This window comes from Suncus etruscus, chromosome 4 (assembly GCF_024139225.1).
Source record: "Suncus etruscus isolate mSunEtr1 chromosome 4, mSunEtr1.pri.cur, whole genome shotgun sequence".
Classification (NCBI taxonomy): Eukaryota; Metazoa; Chordata; class Mammalia; order Eulipotyphla; family Soricidae; genus Suncus; species Suncus etruscus.
Window position 1 is genome coordinate 14977045 of NC_064851.1, and position 19174 is coordinate 14996218.

General features: G+C 52.9%; 3 protein-coding genes and 1 non-coding gene across 4 annotated transcripts in view; 1 reads left to right on the top strand and 3 right to left on the bottom strand.

Annotated features, from left to right (window-relative positions):
• Nucleotides 1–4673: 4673 nt before the first annotated feature.
• On the bottom strand, nt 4674–9698 carry PHB2 (prohibitin 2). The gene is made up of 8 exons (XM_049772095.1): nt 9416–9698; nt 9185–9269; nt 8846–8925; nt 7087–7271; nt 6253–6382; nt 6057–6160; nt 5558–5635; nt 4674–4782 (listed from the first exon to the last, which is right to left on the bottom strand). The coding sequence occupies exons 1-8, from the start codon at nt 9540–9542 to the stop codon at nt 4702–4704; spliced, it is 870 nt and encodes a 289-aa protein (XP_049628052.1). The 5' UTR covers nt 9543–9698; the 3' UTR covers nt 4674–4701.
• On the bottom strand, nt 5715–5988 carry LOC126008080 (small nucleolar RNA U89). Its single transcript, XR_007495494.1, has one exon. It is a non-coding gene; the product is annotated as a small nucleolar RNA U89 (small nucleolar RNA).
• A 284-nt stretch (nt 9699–9982) lies between the features above and the next one.
• EMG1 (EMG1 N1-specific pseudouridine methyltransferase) lies at nt 9983–17379 on the top strand. The gene is made up of 6 exons (XM_049772115.1): nt 9983–10159; nt 15555–15656; nt 15750–15891; nt 16533–16591; nt 16680–16829; nt 17123–17379. The coding sequence occupies exons 1-6, from the start codon at nt 9989–9991 to the stop codon at nt 17234–17236; spliced, it is 738 nt and encodes a 245-aa protein (XP_049628072.1). The 5' UTR covers nt 9983–9988; the 3' UTR covers nt 17237–17379.
• A 407-nt stretch (nt 17380–17786) lies between these two features.
• Nucleotides 17787–19174, bottom strand: part of LPCAT3 (lysophosphatidylcholine acyltransferase 3) — a 38753-nt gene continuing 37365 nt past the window's right edge. The window contains exons 10-13 of the mRNA XM_049772162.1: nt 18931–19078; nt 18665–18823; nt 18445–18573; nt 17787–18159 (exon numbers count right to left, since the gene is read on the bottom strand). Of these exons, the coding sequence (XP_049628119.1) occupies nt 18457–18573; nt 18665–18823; nt 18931–19078 (424 nt within the window). The 3' untranslated portion in view covers nt 17787–18159; nt 18445–18456. The remainder of the gene's footprint in view (nt 18160–18444; nt 18574–18664; nt 18824–18930; nt 19079–19174) is intronic.

The following is a 19174-nucleotide window of genomic DNA, read 5'->3' on the forward strand; positions in this document are numbered from 1 at the left end:
TAGCATGCGGCTGACCCAGTACGAACCCAAGTTCAATTCCCGGAGTCCCATATGGTCCCCCAAGCCTACCAGGAGCAATGTTTTTTTTGTTTTGTTTTGTTTTTTGGGTCACACCCGGCAGTGCTCAGGGGCTACTCTTGGATCTACGCTCAGAAATTGCTCCTGGGGGCCGGGCGGTGGCGCTGGAGGTAAGGTGCCTGCCTTGCCTGCGCTAGCCTAGGACGGACCGCGGTTCGATCCCCCGGCGTCCCATATGGTCCCCCAAGAAGCCAGGAGCAACTTCTGAGCGCATAGCCAGGAGTAACTCCTGAGCGTCACCGGGTGTGGCCCAAAAACACCAAAAAAAAAAAAAAAAAAAAAAGAAATTGCTCCTGGCAGGCTCGGGGGACCATATGAGATGCTGGGATTCGAACCACCGTCCTTCTGCATGCAAGGCAAACGCCTTACCTCCATGCTATCTCTCCGGCCCCAAGGAGCAATGATTTTTGAGCACAAAGCCAGGCTGGGTTTGGCCCAAAAACAAACAAAAAGACACAGCAAAAATAAGGACTGAAGGGGATTAAGGATGCAAAGTAGGAGAGAAACAGAGATATAGAGAGATGTGGGAGATTGAGGGAGGAAAGAATGAAAGGGAAGGGGGAATGAGGGAGAGAAGCAAGAAGAGAAGAGAGGCAAAAAGGAGAGAGAATACCAACTTGAGAGAGAGAGAGAGAGAGAGAGAGAGAGACAGAGAGACAGAGACAGAGAGAGAGACAGAGAGAGAGAGAGAGACAGAGAGAGAGAGACAGAGAGACAGAGAGACAGAGAGAGAATGCCCGAGAGTGAATGCCAGCTCAGCTCTGAGTAGGTCGACTCACACAATAGTTCCGGGAGCTCTGGCCCCCAGGGGTGCTGGGTGTGGCGGCACCTGTAGGCCCCAGGGCCCCTCTCCCAGCAACGCCCTTTTCCACCTCAGCCCAGAGTCGCACAAAAGAAAAGCCGGTTCCGCCTCCTCTAACCGCCTTTGCCTTTAGCCCCACTGCTCCCTGCTGGAGGCTGGGCTGGGCTGGGGCGCCTGGCCGGGCCTCCAAGAGTCCTGGGGGCCAGTCTGGGCGGCCCCTGCTGCGAGCCCAGCTGCAGGGCGGGGGGGGGGGCAGGCTTGGGTCACCCCAGGATCCGAGTTGAGTCGGTGGGAATTGCCCAATCTAGCAGGCACTGGGTGGGTGGGGGGAGTAGACAATCACCCCAAACCCTGGCTGGGCCAAGGAGGACTCGCTGACCGTAGGGATCTCTGGTTCCAGGGCTGGCCCTGGGCAAGGAGCTGCTAGGGGCAGCCAGGGCGTGGGGCCAGGCAGAAGGCCAAGGGGCCTGAGCACTGTCCCCTGGTCCCTTGGGGGTCACCCTCTGGACTGTAGGCCCCAGAGGCGGGTGGGCGGCCTGGTGGCGGGGGCTGGGCGTAGGGGAGGTGCGGTTGGCGGGCGCAGGGAGGGAAGGGGTTAAGCGGTGGGGGGGCAGCCTATGGCAGCAGGACACACCTGTACGCAGGGCGGCGGGCGGGGCCCAGGTGGGGAGCCTGCGCGGGCCTGGAGGAGGAGGAGGAGGAAGGAGGAAGGAGGAAGAGCTGCAAGGCCTGGGCGGCAGGATCGGGCGAGGATCTTGGTCCAGCCGTTGGGTCTCTCGCTGCCCCCCGCATGCCTTGTCAGGGGCAGCGGCCTAGTGACAGGTAAAGGCCTCTGGCAGGGGCCCCAGAGCGGAGGTGCATGGGCGGGGAGGAGGGGGTGCATTCTGGCCTTAGGAGGGGCACAGGCTCCAAAGTGGGGTGCAGAAGAGCAGGGTGCTGATTGGGAAGCCACCCAGGGCAGTGCTGGGCTCGCCGGGATGTGTCCCCAGGGGAGATGGGCCTGCTGGAGACTTGGGGGGGCGGCTGTGTCCCTCCCCACCTACCCCCAGGAGCTGGGTCCTAGGATGGATGGCCTGCCTGGACGGGTGGCAGACTGGGTGGGGGCCCTCGTCTTACCCTGCAGTGTTTGGGTGCTGGTTGGGAGTCTCTAATACTGCCGGGTAATGATGGAGGCCTTCATCCCCCTGTCAGCCACCTCCGTCGCCTCAGGGCCTGGGCTCTCAGCTGGCTGCCTACCCCCAAAAGCCTCTTTCTCTGGGGCCTCCAACCAGTCTTGGTTCTAGGCCAGGCAGGGCACAATGTGTTGTGGGGCACAATGGGCCAGCCAGCCCCATGCCCTACCTAGGGGTTTGTCATCTGCTGGATTCCGCACCTATGGTGACCTTGGGCATGTGGGGGGTTGGCTCCTGGCAGCTCCCCTGGCCATGGGACAGGGACAGTTCCAGGCCAGAGCTCGCTGGCCGGCTCTGGGCCCATCTTCCAGTACAGTGTTGGCTGTTCTAATGGTGAAGCTCCTAACACTGTCTGGTAAAGATGGCTCCCGGGCTGGTGCCCTCAGCAGTGACCTTCAGGAACCCTGAAGACCATGGAGGCCTCCTGGCCAACACCCTCTGACCTTTACCCCTCTGGCTGGGGGGGTAAATCCTTACTACTGGGGAACAATGGGGAGGAGACAAAATGGCTGCCTCCAGGATCAGGAAACGGGGAACGCCTCCTGGTCGGTTTGGTTCCTCCAGTCTTCCCGCCCTTGGAATGTGGAAGAAATCAGAGTGTGACTGGGCCTTTGCGGAGCTTGCTTCAGGTCCTTGGGCCTGTCTTTTGTCTTCACTGTCCATCTCCTCTGGGGCTCCCTGCTCCTCAGGACTGGGGTACTGGTATCTTCCCAGCTCCTCAGGCTGTGGGAAGCTTTTTACTTCAACCAACCCCCAAAGCAGAAGAGGAACCGGTTCCCCTGAGCCTGGAAGAGGTGCCTTTCCCTCCCTCCCTCTGGCTACCCTTTGGCTCCAGATGGTTCCTTGTCACTCCACAGGGACAGGACAGGGGAGGGTGTGGTGGCACAGGCAGAGCTGGGGACTCCCTGAGGGCTCACATGGGCGGTTGGGGTGGTGGCCTGGAGCCCAGAGCCTCTTCCAAGGGTGGGTGGGGCCAGCCCAATGGCACACACGTCTTCTCCAGCCTGGGAAGAGTGGGGAGACCCCCTGAGGCTGAGGGTCTCCCCAAGGCTACCAGGAGGAGCCTAACTAACCAAGGCCAAGGAGGCAACTGTGGGGGTCATCAGATTTTTGACCTAGTTCAGCAGAACTACAGCTGTTTTGGCCTTCGGAAAGGGAGATGTTGGTAAATAAATGGGGGTGATATGGTAGGAAACGGGGTGGTGGTGGGGAAATGCAGCCCGGCCTGTTTGTTCCCAGCCTGGCATCCAAGAACTCGTTTCCAGGTGAGCCCAGGCTGGGGTCTGGCCAGCAGCAGTCGTGGCCACAGTCCCGGCGCCCCCTGCTGGTGGACGTCGAGACCCACACGGAGGCAGCCAGCCGCCAGCCACGCATGCGCACTCAGCCCAATTCCCCCCAAGACACGTGTAGCCTTGCTTCTGCCTTTAAGTAATAAAAATTTATTGAGAATTTTCCTGGATTGGTGGTTATTGTCTCCCAACCAGAGGGAGGAACCAACATTGTCGGAAATCACTGAGAAATCACACTGTCCCAGTCTCCTTAGCCCGCGTGGGGGAGGGGGAGGAGGAAGGTTATGCTCCTAATCATGGGCCAATCTTCGTCCATCTTAATCCTTCATCAGGGATGGATGGGTGAGAGGGACTGGGACCATCATGGATATTGGGGTGGCACTGTGGACCCATGTCGGTTCCTCAGACACCGGGGAGAAGCAGATCCATCCATCTGTGGTGGTGGTCTTCATCACCAGGCTCATTTCTTCCCCTTGATGAGACTGTCACTGGAAACAATAGTAGGGAACATCAGTGTCAAAGGCAGAGCACTCCTGGTAACCCCCTCCCCAACTAAAGAAGAGGCAAGGGAGGGTGGGAGTGAATAGTGGGGGGGAGACGGGGTTGGAAAGGCAGGTGCAGGGAATTAAGCTGTACTATCCCAAAGGTATGCCACAATTGACTTACCTTCCCCTGAGGATGCCAGGTGCCCAGGTGAAGAGGAAAAAGAAAAAAGAAACGCACATGTGATTGGACAGCTCCAGGCCTCTAGCCTAGCTCTAAACTCCCCTTTGCCCCCAGGAAAGACAGATACCAATTCTCCTAGCCTCTGCCTGCCTTATGCAACCCATTTAGGCTCAGCCTAAAGAATGGTCTCCAAGAAAGAGTGCTATAAAGGTCTTGCTGCTTTGCAATGTTAGGCTAACAGGCATTTTTTTTTTTTGGGTCACACCCAGCAGCGCTCAGGGGTTACTCCTGGCTCTATGCTCAGAAATCGCTCCTGGCAGGCACGGGGGACCATATGGGACGCCGGGATTTGAACCACAGACCTTATGCATGAAAGGCAAATGACTTACCTCCATGCTATTTCTCCGGCCCCACTAACAGGCATTTTAACAAGAATCCTATTTTATCTCAAGGTCAACCCTGAAAGGGCTGTGGAGATGACTCAAAGGATTAGAGCACAGGGTCTCTCTAATCTCTAATATCATCTGCTCCCCTGAACACCCCCCCCCAAACAGTGCCAGTGTGGCAATAGCATCAAGCCTGGCACACGAGGGATGTGCCAACCATCTACTTTCTGACTGCACTGAGAAACTGTCTTTTAAGGGTCACAAGATAACAAGCAGCTCTGGAACCCAAGTGACCCAACTTGGGCTCCTCACCGAGTAAAACTTTCATCCTGGAGGTTCAAAACGAGGTTGTCAGCAGTGAGATAGATCCGGTTCTGGGATGTGGCGATCTGCAGGGCAAGAGAACCAGCCGTAGTCAACAGAGATGCCCTGATTCCATGGGAATCCAATCCATCATCCCGCGAAAGGGCCTGATGGCTGGGGATAGACCATCTAGGGAGAGGCAATTCCATGCAGAAACAGCCAACTCCTAATTTAGGGTCAGGGTTACTTTTCCTCTTGTATTTTGTGGGGCTCTCTGGTCTCTTTGGAGGAGTCTGTGTTCTTTTTTTGGGGGGAGGGGGGCTCGGCCACGCCCAACAGTGCTCAGAAATCACTCCTGGCAGGCTTGGGAGACCATAAGATGCCGAGGATCAATCCTGGGTCCATCTTGGATCAGCTGTGTGCAAGGCAAACGCCTTACCGCTGTGATATCACTCCAGCCCCTGGAGGAGTCTGTTCTGTTTCTTTTTCCTTAGTAAAATTTCTCTAAGCGGGGCCGGAGAGATAGCATGGAGGTAAGGCGTTTGCCTTTCATGCAGGAGGTCATCGGTTCGAATCCCGGCGCCCCATATGGTCCCCTGTGCCTGCCAGGAGCAATTTCTGAGCCTGGAGCCAGGAATAACCCCTGAGCACTGCCAGGTGTGACCCAAAAACCAAAAAAAAAAAAAAAAAAAAAAAAAAAAAAAATTTCTCTAAGCATGATATCAGGTATTTTATTTTCTGCTTAAAGGCGAAAGACTGTCACCTCACATAAAACAATTCAACAATCCCCTGACACCTATGCTCCATTGTGCAGCAGTTGCACTGCCAGGGCAGGGAGGGGAGAAGGAAGAGAAGACTAACCGTTTTGGAGATGTTCTGGGCAGCCCGGATCTTTCGCAGTTTGATGTAGCCAGGGTTTTTGCTCAGCGCCTCGCCCAAGTGAGCAGGGTGGGGTTAAGGTTCATAGTCCCCACCTGATTCTGCCAGATCCCAGTTTCATAGCCCCCCTTCTCTGGGCGGTCAGATCCAAGGTTGCGCTCAGAAGGTCTCTGCCCAGTCCCACTAGTCCCCTACCTGTGGGCCCCACCTCCAGGCAGCTATTAGGGGCTAGAAACAGCTGCAGAGATGGGAGGTGAGGCTGCTATGCTCTTGATCTGCCCTACAGCGAGGAGCTGGGCCTCAGGGACCCCGCTGAGGTTTCAGATGCCACCAGAAAACCCACCCCCCAGTGGTGGTGGTGGGTCAAGGACAAGGGCTGGAGTCGCATTCGCCTTAGTCTCATCATGAGCCTAGGAGTGGGGAGCGGCAGGGCGGGGCACCCTGGGGTGCAGGAGAGCTCAGCTCGCTGGCCCAAGGATATCATCTTGGCGGCCTCGGCCTCCCCCTCAGCCTGTACGATCTTCTGCCGCTGCTCCTGCTTAGCTTTTTCCACCAAGAACTGGGCCCGCTGGGCCTCTTGCTGGGCTGTGGGCAGGAGGGAGAAGCGGTCACAGGAGCCTCACCCCTCCCACCCCCAATTCTCTGGAAAGCCCGGGCGGCTCCTTGAGGGAACGCACCCACTTGTTTGGCCTCCACAGCAGCTGTGTATTCTCTGCTGAAGCTCAGCTCTGTGATGGCGACATCATCTAGGATGAGGCTGAAGTCCTTGGCCCTCTCAGTCAACTCCCGGCGGATTAACAAAGACACCTGGAGGCAGGGGGAGGGTGAGAGGGGACCAAGCACAGAAAAGGTTCAACTTGCTGCTGTTACAAGAAGATGCCTGACCTGCAAAGGGCAGAGGACACCCCACTTTTATCTTGGCTCACTCCTGGGGACAGATGTGGTTGAATTATCTGGACAGCACTAAACAATGTCACATCTTCCAATACCCCTCTACCGCTTCCAGACATGGCCTAGCCCCCAAGTCCAGTTTGGCTTTTCCCACTTTTCCACAGAACCATTTACAGAGGAACATGGAATATGGGTCCTGATTGTTCACTTTTAGGTCATTTCTGGTAATTCTGGGTTATTCCTGGCTCTGCATTCAGGAATCACTCCTGGTGGGCTTGAAGGACCATATGGAATGCTGGGGATTAGACCCAGTTGGCTACATGAAAGCAAATACCCTTCCCCACTGCTGTTCTATTGCTCCAGCTCTCCTACCCCGATTATTTTTTGGCCATATCTGATGATGCTTAGAAGTTATGAAGGGCTCGTGGTAAACTATGGAATGCCAGGGACTGAACCTGGATCAGCTGTGTGCAAGGCAAAAACTCCCTGCCCTCTCCACTATACTGTTTTCCCCACCTTGGCTCTTTTTGTAATGAGTGACCTTCCCCCCAAGCCCAGTGCTCTGGGCCTAGGAGGAAATACAGACATGATGGAGATGACCCTGTAAGCTGGCGTCACACCTGGGCACGTTGGGTGATGAGCTGTGAGGCATTGAACTTGGCCACCACACTCTTGAGCACCTCGTTGACGATGGAGGGCAGCACCCGCTCTTCATAGTCGAGCCCCAGGCGCTGGTACATGCTGGGTAATTCCATGGCGTTAGGGCGGGAGAGCACCCGCAGGGAGATGTTCACCATCTGCAGGTCTAAGAGTGCGGTCAGTGGTGGTGCTGGGCCAATGCTCACCCTAAGATGTGCCTCGGCACTGGCCTGTAACATTCCCTTCAAGGGAAGCCTTTTCTTTTTGTTTTTGGGCCACATCCGTTGATGCTTAGGGGTTACTCCTGGCTATGTGCTCTGAAATTGTTCCTGGCTTGGGAGGACCATGTGGGACTCCGGGGGATAGAACCTCCTCTCTATGGGCCTACAGAGCCTAACACAATGACTTGCCCCATGAGAGGGTCAGGGACCCCAAGATGTGCCTCAGCACTAGCCTGTAACATTCCCTCCAAGGGGAAGCCTTTTCTTTTTTTGTTTTTGGGCCACATCCGTTGATGCTTAGGGGTTACTCCTGGCTATGTGTTCTGAAATTGCTCCTGGCTTGGGAGGACCACATGGGACCCTGGGGGATCGAACAGCAGTCCCTCCGTCCAGCGCTTGCAAGGCAGATGCCTTATCTCTAGCATCACCACTCCAGCCCCAAGGGGAAGCCTTTGTGTTTAACCTTCCCATTGGCAAAGCAGCCCCCTTTCTGCACCAGGATAACCTGGAATCTGCCCATAGGACTGGAGGACAAAGATTGTTATCTTATGAACCTTTTATTTCCACTGCCTAGCATTTAGTTAATGAATAAGCAAGCAGCACTAAGAAATGGCACAGGGCTGGAGAGATAGCATGGAGGTTAAAGCGTTTGCCTTGCATGCTGAAGGATGGTGGTTCAAATCCTGGCATCCCCAGCAGCGTTTGCCTTGCAAGCAGCCGATCCAGGACCTAAGGTGGCTGGTTCGAATCCCAGTGTCCCATATGGTCCCCCGTGCCTGCCAGAAGCTGTTTCTGAGCAGCCAGCCAGGAGTAACCCCTGAGCACCGCTGGGTGTGGCCCAAAAACCAAAACCAAAAAAAAAAAAAAAAAATCCTGACATCCCATATGGTCTCCCCCGAGCCTGCCGGGGGCGATTTCTGAGCATAGAGCCAGGAGTGGCCCCTGAGCACTGCCAGGTGTAACCCCAAAACCAAAAAAAAAAAGAAATGGCACAGAAGACAGACCACAAGAAGTGAGGGACTTGCCATCTATGTGTTCACATTTGGGGTGGTACTTGGGAATCCCAGGGGTTAAGGTTTAAGGAGCTCTGTGGCCGCTATCCTCTCTGGGGAGGAGCAGGCTCAGGCCAGGAGTTTGGGGAGAGGTCTAGGAAGGAACAAGTGAACTGGAGTTGGAAGCCAAATTTCTCCCAGACTATGTTTACCCACAGATGATCTGAATAAGAAAGTCAAACAACTAAAAGGAATAGACCTTCCAAAACAACCCTGGATGCAGGCGGTAAAGCAGAGAGAACCAGGAATTCAAGGAGTTCAAGAAGTTCAAGAAGTTGAGTGTGTGTGTGTGTGTGTGTGTGTGTGTGTGAAATGAATAAATGGGAATGTAGTTGTCCGCCAGGCAGATACTTGGGTCACACTTATTTTGCATGTGTAGGCACCGGAGGCAACAGGTGTCCCCTTCCATCATCCCAGAGGCACCCCCTATTTGCCTGCCAAGTGCCTCCCAAATGCCCCAAACCTACCTTTGGAGCCTGTGGGGGAGGAAATTTTCCGGGGCCTGGCCCGGATGTCATAGATGATGGGGTACTGGAACCAAGGGATCCTGGAGAGGAGGAAAAAGCACAGAGATGCATGTTGGGAGCCTGCCCTGTCACACCTCCCCACACACCACGTGTTTCCGAGTCGTTCTTCCTCTCAAGGGCCACTACCCTTGAGAGAAAGAGTTGGTTTTTGCAGGACTATGTGCAAGTGCTGGGGTGTGAGGCAACAGCGTGGGAAGGGGACTGAGCCACTATTGGGGGCCGTGTGCAGGTCCGACAGGGTGAAGGGTCAGGGTCATGGGGCTGGGCCCCGCCATTTACCTGAAGTGGAGGCCCTCGGCCAGGATGGTGTCCTGCTGCACTCCCCCGATCCGGTTGAAGAAAATGGCTCTTTGCCCGCCTTCCACTGTGTGTGGGGAGAGGGGAAGGGGGATCATCAGGCCTGGCTGGAGAGGGGAGGGGATCAGGCCTGGCCGGACACGGTGGGTGCGAGTCCATGCTCGGCTAGGGGAGGCGGGGTACGGGGTGCGGGGACGGGGCAGGGCGGCTCACCGGTGAACACGGACTCCCGGACGCCATAGGCCACGGCGCCAGCACCCAGCAGCAGCTTCAGCGCCGTGCCCATGCCCCGGGGCCCGGAGGGCAACCTCCCCGCTAAGTCCTTCAAGTTCTGAGCCATGGCCGATCCCGAGACAGGGAGTGGGGGCACCGGAGGTCAAGCAGAGAGGGTCCCGGCCAGCCTGGAACCCCACACCCCGCACCCCGCACACAAGGGTCCCGGGCGCCTTAGTCGGGCTTTGTAGGAGAAAGGGCACCGGAAGTGCGCGTCCTTCTAAGCCCGCCTCTCTTTCCCGCCTACTTCAGGCGCACAGGAAGTGCGTCACCGGAAACACCGCCCCTCTGCCCGCCCGCCCAGGCTGGCTTCGGCTGCGTCCGGTAGCGTGCTCGCGTCGATAGCGAGTGCCCGCTTTCAAGATGGCTGCCGAGCGCGTCGCTCCCCAAGTGCCCGTTTTCAAAATGGCTACCGAGATAGGACGCATGCGCTCTGGTTGGAAGAGGGTGAGGCCCCCTCTCCACCTCCTCCCCGAGGCGGAAGCGCTGAGCGGACTTCCGGTCCGGTTCAAGATGGCTGCGCCCAGTGGAGGTTTTCCACCTCGTGAGCGGCGAGGCGGAGAGCGTGAAGAGGACTATGGGGAGGTGGTGGCCCCCAAAAGGCCCCGCTTCGGGGCGGGAAGCAAGATCGGAGGCCGAAGGCTGATTGTGGTGTTGGAAGGGGCCAGTTTGGAGACAGTCAAGGTAACTTGTAAGAGGCCGGAGAGATAGCATGGAGGTAGGGCGTTTGACAGTGATTCGAACCTCGGCATCCCATATGGTCCCCCGAGGCTGCCAGGAGCGATTTCTGAGCATAGAGCCAGGAGGGACCCCTGAGCGCAGCTGGGTGTGACCCCAAAACAAAAACTAAAATAAAGAAAAAGAGAGAAAGAAGAAAAATATCTGCCCCATAGGCAGGAAGGGTGGGAGGGAAACTGGGGACATTGGTAGTAGGCAATGTGCAATGATGAAGGTTGGTATGCCTTGCATGACTGAAACACAAGCATGAATAACTTTGTGTCTGTGAAAAAATAAAAATAAAAACCCAGCTATGGGGCTGGAGCGACATAACAGTGCTAGGGCATTTGCCTTGCACGAGGCTGACCCCGGACAGACTGTGGTTCGAATCCCGGCTTCCCATATGGTCCCCCGAGCCTGCTATGGGCGATTTCTGAGCACAGAGCCAGGAGTAACAACCCCTGAGCACGCCGGGTGTGACCCCCCCCCCCCACAAAAAAAAAGGTAACTTGCAAAATGAAGCTGAACTAGCCTTAGATCCATATTTTGGGACTCGGTGGGATGGTTCACAGTGGAATGCCCCATTAAAGGAAGGATGGCTTAAATGTCTAAAGTTCTGAATGAGCACTACATCACTTTCTTATTGTCCTGTCCTTGTCGAGGTTGATTTATCGTGATAATGCGATATAAACTTCATCTGAGGGGACAGAAGTTTTATCGTTGGCGTGGTTCCATATTCTAAGGCATTAGGATAAGGGAGCAAGGTGACTAGGATACCGTAGTCTTGTCAGCCCTTCTTTTTATTAGACTTGACACATTTCCATTTGCTGAAGGTGTCTGCTGTCAGATTTCTGTCTCTTGAAACTTCACCGTTGCACCCTATTTTTCATGGAACACTTCTGTCATTCACCTCTACCCAAATATACACTGCAAATCTCTGGGCTCCCCCTACTGTTCTACTGTGTCTTTTCCATTCATATACATAGATATTTTTGGGGGTGTTGCTTGGTGATGCTCATTTGCTACTATAGGCTCTATGCTCAGAAGATCTCTGCAGTATTCAGGAGACCATGGTGTGTATCTGGGATTTGAGCTGGACTTAGTAGGATGCAAAACATGCCTTAACCTTTATTTTAACCTTTCTGGCTCTATGTAATTGATATTTGTTTTTTTATTGTCTTCTTTTTTTTTTTTGGTGCTATATCCAGTTGTGCTCAGGGCTTTCTCTTGGCTCTGTGCTGAGGGATCATACCTGGTAGGTTTGGGGAGACCATATGTGATTCCAAATATTGAACCCAGGTTGTCTGCATGCAGGGCAAGTGCCCTGCCTGCTATACTATTTTTCCAGTTTGTTTTGAGTGGTTACTTAATTTCCTCCCTTTCTCCCTCTCTCCTCCTTCCCTTTTTTCTTTTTTTTTTTTTGGGGGGGTCACACTTGGCTCTGCACTCTGGACTCATTCCTGGCAGTACCCAGGGGACCATATAGGATGCAAGGGATTGAACCCAGGTCAGCTGCATGCAAGGCAAGCACCTTACCTCCTGTATCATTCCAGCCTTCCAGCTATTTTCTTTCTTCATCCATGGGAAATATACTAGTATCTAATGGATTGTGGAGAGATATAAAGGAATTAGTATGTGAAGGATTTAGAATAATGGTTATTAGTTGGAATTATATATTCCAAGTTCTTTAGTCAGAAATGGAAAAGGTCACGGCCAAATTAAAGTTCATCTAGCATGTTCTGGAAGAATTGAGGCCATGTTGTCATTACTGGTACTTGTCAGAAGACACATTTCATAGTTGGAGGAAATCTTCTGTACTGCCTTTTTTTTTTTTTTTTTGGTCACACCCAGCAATGCTCCTGGCTCTACGCTCAGAAATTGCTCTGGCAGGTTGGGGGGACCATATGGGCTGCTGGGATTTGAACCACAATCCTTCTTCATACAAGGCAAATGCCCTACCTCCATGCTATCTCTCCGGCCCTTCTGTACTGCTTCCTTCCTTTTGGGCTTGTACATTTTGCTTTATTGGTGCCAGAATTCAAACCTGGGTTGTCACCCTGTCCACTGTACTGTCATTCTGGTATTTGAAACAGCTGGAATTCGGGCTGGAGAGATAGCATGCAGGTAAGGCGCCTTTCATGCAGAAGGTAATTGGTTCTAATCCCGGCATCCCATATGGTCCCCTGAACCCTCCCGGAGCGATTTCTGAGTGTGGAGCCAGGAGTAACCCCTGAGCGTGCTGGGTGTTATCCAAAACAAAAACAAAAACAAACAAACAAAGAAACAGCTGGAATTCTCTTGATCACTGTATGTTAACTGGCTGGCAGTTACCCTTACTCTGGCTCTGCCTCCATCCCAACTTCGTTTATTTGTTCAACAGTTGCTCTCTTTCTCCTTATTCTTCATTAAGTTAAATTTTGCTTACTGAGAGAATGCGCTTCCTGTTATAAATCAGGCTCTTACATTCAGAGTCATTTATTTTTCTTCAGGTCTGTCTCAGTTGGACCTACTTACTCTTTATCTCTCTGTCACATAACCTCCACTGGAAGGCTACGCGAAGGCAAAGAATAAAGTCAAGAAACTTTTTCGCATTTCCAGTACCTGTGACAGAAAACAAGTAACAAATGGTACTCATTCCCTAATTTGTCTAGTTCGTGATTTTTCAGCTTATTAAGTACAACTCACAGTAGGAACATTGCAGTTAGCCAGCAGCTGCTCGACAATATGGAACCAACCATCTGGTTGTATCAAAACAAATGGGTTGATACTGGAGTCTTCTATTCAAGAGTATTTTCTCTCAGTGACAGTTTCATTAATTCAACTTCCATATTGTGACACTGTTCTTTCATCTAGTAATTTTGAAATCTTCATCCCTCTAACCTCAAGCTATTGCCTGACATGCCGAGATCCTGTTGAGACATCAGAGCTTCTTTTGTACACCTGTCTCTGTACCTCCTAGTGTGTTCTTAAACTTTATAGACCATATGAATGCTCATTAAAACTTCACATTGCTCCCACAGAAGTGTCTAGCCAAATCTTCCTTCAGTGGAACTTTCCAGTTACATTTTCAGCTTAGAGCTGCCAGGCTAAGACTCCTCTGCCTCATCAAACCCCAGAATTCCCTGTGGCTTTTTTTTTTTTTTTTTTTTTTTTTTTGGCCCACACCCGGCAACATTCAGGGGTTATTCCTGGCTCTGTGCTCAGAAGTTGTTCCTAGCAGGCTCGGGGTGGGGTGGGGCATATGGAATGCCGGGAATCAAACCTGGATCCTTCCCAGGTCGGCTGCGTTGCAAGGCAGATGCCTTCCCACTGTTCTATCACTCCAACCCCTGTACTCTACTCTTTCATTTATAACCATTAGTGTTCACATATTTTTTTTTTTATTTTTGGGCCACGCCCAACAGTTCTCAGGGGTTACTTCTGATTCTATGCTCAGAAATCACTCCTGTCAGGGTACCATATGGGATGCTAGCTGATTGAACAGATTCAGCCACATGCAAGGCAAATGTCCTACCCATTACTGCTATCGCTCCGGCCCTATTTTTTTTATTTATTTATTTATTTATTTATTTATTTATTTATTTATTTATTTATGGTTTTTGGGCCACACCCAGCGTTGCTCAGGGGTTACTCCTGGCTGTCTGCTCAGAAATAGCTCCTGGCAGGCACGGGGGACCATATGGGACACCGGGATTCGAACCAATCACCTTTGGTCCTGGATCGGCTGCTTGCAAGGCAAACGCCACTGTGCTATCTCTCCGGGCCCCCTATTTTATTTTTTAAGCATCATTTAAGTTCTTGCTCCCCTTTATTCCATTCCTTCCTTTGTTTGTACTACTCTTAAAAATTGAGAATCGGGGGCTGGCAAGGTGGCGCTAGAAGTAAGGTGTCTGCCTTGCAAGCGCTAGCCAAGGAAAGATCGAGACTGCGGTTTGATTCCCCGGCATCCCATGTGGTCCTCCCAAGCCAGGAGCAATTTCTGAGCACTTAGCTAGGAGTAACCCCTGAGCATCAAACTGGTGTGGCCTGAAAAACCAAAAAAAAAAAAAAAAGAGAACGGGATTTGGAGAAGTAGTACAGTAATGCTTGCCTTGCACATGGCTGACCCTTGTGTAATCCTGACACCTTGTATGGTTTCTGAGTCCACCAGTAGTGATTCCTGAGCAGAGCCAGGAAAAAACTCTGAGCACCATTGGTGTGCCCCCAAAACATAAAGCAGGGCATAGTGTCTGTTTTACTTTTGAGAATCCCTTGCTTCTTCCCAGCAGTTGTGTCGCTTCTTCCTATTGAAGTTTGCACTGTCTCACCTATGTGTTCATTATAAGTCAACTAGGAACCAGGCACATTTCCCTCAGTACATAACTTGTGGCTTTATATATGTATATATTTTTTTGGGGGGGTATTTCCAAAGTAATGCTTGGGATGGGACTGTTCTTGCTGAGACTCACTCTGCTAGTTTGTCTGTTCTCTTATGGGTACAGATTAGGAATGTGGCATTTTTGATAAAACACCAAAACCAGAAACCAAAATCGCTGGGATCCCACGACCAGTTGCTGTGCTAAGGTGGGGAGACACTCTGCTGGGGATCACCTGGCCCTTTGAACAGCCTTCTTGGTTTCTCCCAGCAAATACTTCATGTTCTTGGAAACTCAGTCAGCCTTTCTCACTAACCTTACTCTTGCCTGGTGCCAGAGCCCCTCAAAGGTGTTTTGTCAAACAGCCAGTCTTAAGGTTGTTTTCTTTGTTTTGGGGTCACTGTACAAGAGCTCAAATATGGGTCTCTTCGCATGCAGATATGTTATCTGGCCCTTTGACTGGCTTCCTAGCCCAGGCCTTTAAAATTAAATCTAGGGTCGGAGTGATAGCACAGTGGTAGGTAGGACATTTGCTTTGCATGCAAGCTGACCCGAGAAGACCCAGGTTCAATCCCCAGCATCCCATATGGTCCCGAGTCTGTCGGCAATTTCTGAGCACATAGCTAGGAGTAACCCCAGATAGCCACCAGCTGTGGCCCAAAAAACCCTAAACAAACAAACAGACAAACCCATTTTAACAAATTAAATCTACTTTGAGTTTTTGTTTCTGGGTCACACCCTGCTGAGCTCAGGGATCATCACTGGAGGTACTTGGAGAATCTTGCATGGTACTGGGGAATTGAATCTGGGTGGGTTGTGTGCAAGGCAAGCACCCACCTCGCTGTGCTATCCCTCCGGCCCTAAAGCCACTTTGGGTTCTGTGAAATCATGGACATAGAACATAAAGGTGGCCAGTCATCTCCTGAAGGTTTGCTGAGCCTCTGAACTGGCCTGACCACTGGTTGGGAATGCCTGTGGGCTGCTCCATCATGTGTCCTATCCCTCAGGTGGGGAAGACCTACGAGCTGTTGAACTGTGACAAGCACAAGTCTCTACTCTTGAAGAATGGCCGGGATCCCGGAGAAGTGAGGCCAGATATAGCTCACCAGGTAATTCAGGACACGTGCTCTTGGGGCTGGGAGCGGAGCAGGAACCACGCGCTGCTTCACTCCCCACTCTCCCATGGTCTCTGTCCCCTCCAGAGTTTACTGATGCTGATGGACAGTCCCCTGAACCGGGCAGGCTTGCTCCAGGTGTATGTGCACACACAGAAGAACGTGCTGATTGAAATCAACCCCCAGACCCGGATTCCCAGGACCTTTGACCGATTTTGTGGCCTCATGGGTGAGAAGCAGCCTTAAGAATGTTCAAACCGGGCCCGGAGAAATAGCACAGCGGCGTTTGCCTTGCAAGCAGCCGATCCAGGACCTAAGGTGGTTGGTTCGAATCCCGAATCCCGGTGTCCCATATGGTCCCCCGTGCCTGCCAGGAGCTATTTCTGAGCAGACAGCCAGGAGTAACCTCTGAGCACCGCCGGGTGTGGCCAAAAAAACAAACAAACAAACAAAAAAAAGTGTTCAAACCTGATCCACTTTTGGTTCAGAATGACCAGTAGTGAACCAGGAAGAGAAGGGCCAAATTAAATGTGATTTTTTTTTTTTTGTGGGGGACAGAGTGGGTGGGAGTCCATGTTTAAGGTCAGAACAAGGATTTTTTCCCCCTTCTTTTTGGACCAGACCTGGTGGTTCTTGGGTGGACCGGGCAAGCACCGTATCCACTGCCCTAACTTGGTCCCTTCTCTTCTCCACTTCAGTACACAGTGAGCCCCTGTGCACAAACCCATCCCTGAATATTGAGGCCTGGGAAAATGTGGGTGCAGAGGACACATGGAGGCCCCAACACGGGGAGGAGGGTGTTAAGATTTTCTGGTTAGTCTTGCGCAGACCTAAGAAGCCTCTCTACTTAGCTCTCTTTCTTCCTCCTAGTTCAGCTTTTACACAAACTCAGTGTTCGAGCAGCTGATGGCCCCCAGAAACTCTTGAAGGTGAGCAGCTGGAACTTAATGATCTGGAGATTGGGGTCAGAGAAGGGCCCTTTCCTCAAGACTGTTTTTCCTCTGCCCCTTTCCTTAGGTCATTAAGAATCCAGTGTCCGACCATTTCCCTGTGGGCTGTATGAAAATCGGCACTTCCTTCTCCATCTCGACCGTCAGTGACGTGCGAGACCTGGTGCCCAGCAGTGACCCCATTGTTTTTGTGGTGGGCGCCTTTGCTCACGGCCAGGTGAGGTGTGGGTGCAGCATGCAAGTGGGTTGTTTGCGGAGCCCATGCTTGGTACTGAATTGGAGTAGCGGGCATCTGGCATGCCTTGTCCTGAGTTGGGAGTGAAAAACGGACATACCCAGCCCTGAGAGTGCTGCACGTCTGTCCCTCACCAGAGCCTGTGATCAGCTTCATCCTTTGTACAAGCTGGAGATTCCTCAGCACTGTGGAGACACCAGCTCAGTCCTGGCACTTGGGGCTCTGGTGTGGTTCACTGCAGGGAACATTGGGCTGACAGGATGATCTCTCTGCAGGTCAAGGTCGAGTACACAGAGAAGATGGTGTCCATCAGCAACTACCCGCTGTCTGCTGCCCTCACCTGCGCAAAAGTCACCACGGCCTTTGAGGAGGTCTGGGGGGTCATCTGAGAACAACCTGGTTCTGAAGCGCACACACTGGACTTTACTACTGCCTTTGGCTGGAAGACGGCCTCCTTGGCATAGACACTTGGGTGGGGAAGTCGAGACTGGACATCTGTTTGTTTCTTCTATAAATATGTTCTTGTAAACTTGCTGGTTCTTGAGACTCTTAGGCCCAGCAGTATCCAGTGGTGTAAGCTGGAGATTGTCCTTTATTTTCCTTACTTTTTTTAAATTTTGGGTCACTTCTGGAAGGGCTCAGGGGACCCTATGAGGTGCCGGCATTTAAACTGGGATGGCCAAGTGCAAGGCCATCGCTATGTCCCGTCTACTCTCCAAGCTGGGGTTCTTGAACTTCAGGGAATGACCGGGGTTGGGGGGGAGTTGGAAGGGGCACTTATGTATGGCATATAGGCCGGGGACCATCCTGTGGAGCCTGCTGTGTTGTAAACAGGCCTTGAGACTCAGCCAGGGTCTCCCCAATCTGTCCCTGCATGTCCCCCTGACCCCCAAAACTGTCAGAAAGCAGCCAGGAGTGCCAGCAGTGAAAAAAAAAAAATGGAACAAACAGAAGTGATTTTTATCTGGTACAGTTCCAAGGTAGGAAAAGTGGAGCGGGCAGAACCTTGTACCCCTTCCCGCCCCCCCATAGGGGGGGTGGTGGCGGCAGCACGTACAATCATGTAAATCGGCAGAAGAGAAACACCACAGATTCCTGGCTAGAGGGGGAAGAGATAAGGCAACGTGCATGTGGGGAGCCAGAGGGGAGCCAGGCCCCTCTGCTTCTCCCACGAGAGTTTCCCCTTTGGCCCCGAGTGAAGTGTAGGCTGGCAGTAGCGCGCTGGGGGTGTCTGTCTTCTGTTCCGGGTGCAGGAGTGCTGTGAGGGGAGACGGGTCACTTCTGCACCGGTCCTGCTCCTGCTTGGGGCCACCTGCATGGAGAAGACAGGACACACGTCAGCCCTTTGCCATGACAGCAGCCCCCTTGGCCCACCGAGCGTCTTATTAGGTTGCCTTGCGGCTCACCCCAAACTTCTCTGCCTGGCTGTGCTCAGGGGTCACTCTTGGCAGTTCTTGGAGATGTGACCAGGCAAGTGCCTGAACCCCTGTGCTAAGCCTCCGGGCCCTTCCCATGCCCCCACCCCCAAATCGACGGTGTTTCTGGCTTTGGCACTTTTTCGTTTTTCCTTTTAACATCCAGCCGGTGGGTCACTTACCACGGAGGCAGATTACTTCACTTTCTTTAGCTTTTCTTTTCTTGGCACCATGACTTTGTGAACGTAAGGCAAGATGAAGAGGAGGCTCAGGAAGAGGACGTGGCCCAGAAAGTAGATGGATTTATACACCTGTAGAGAGATCCCGGCAGCTGAGGCGGCCTGAGCATGGGCCTGGGTCTGGGTCGGCAGCCCTCCCAAGCATGGAATGGCCCTCACTTGCCTTGTACCATTTTTCCCAGGTGAAGAGGCAGAAGGCGGTCATGGAATAGCCCATGAAGAGCCAGTGGATGGTCTGCTGCACCAGGTAGTAGAATGGCTGCAGGATGGTGATGGAGGCCAGGCTGCTCAGGAGCGGGCTCTCTCGGATCAGGGCGGCAGCCTAAGAGGAGGCAAGAGGGCCCGGCCCTGTCAGGTCCAGTCGGCCCCCCTGAAGGATTCCCCCCTTACACCTTACCCCCCTGATCTCAAGGCCTGCCTGGGTCCTACCTGTCTCTCCACGAGAACAATGAGGAACTCCATCTGGAAGCAGACCAGGTACCCTGAGTGTAGGCCATGCCAGAGGGCCAGGAACAGCAGCGACAGGCCCTGGGACAGTTCTTTACTCCCCAGGAACTTGAGGCGCTTGAAGAAGTAACTGGAGGGAAGGATGGGCCTCAGCCTATGCTTGGCACCCTCCTGTACCCCTCCTCACCTGCTTCTCAGCACCCCATGGGGGCAGTGAGTAGAATTC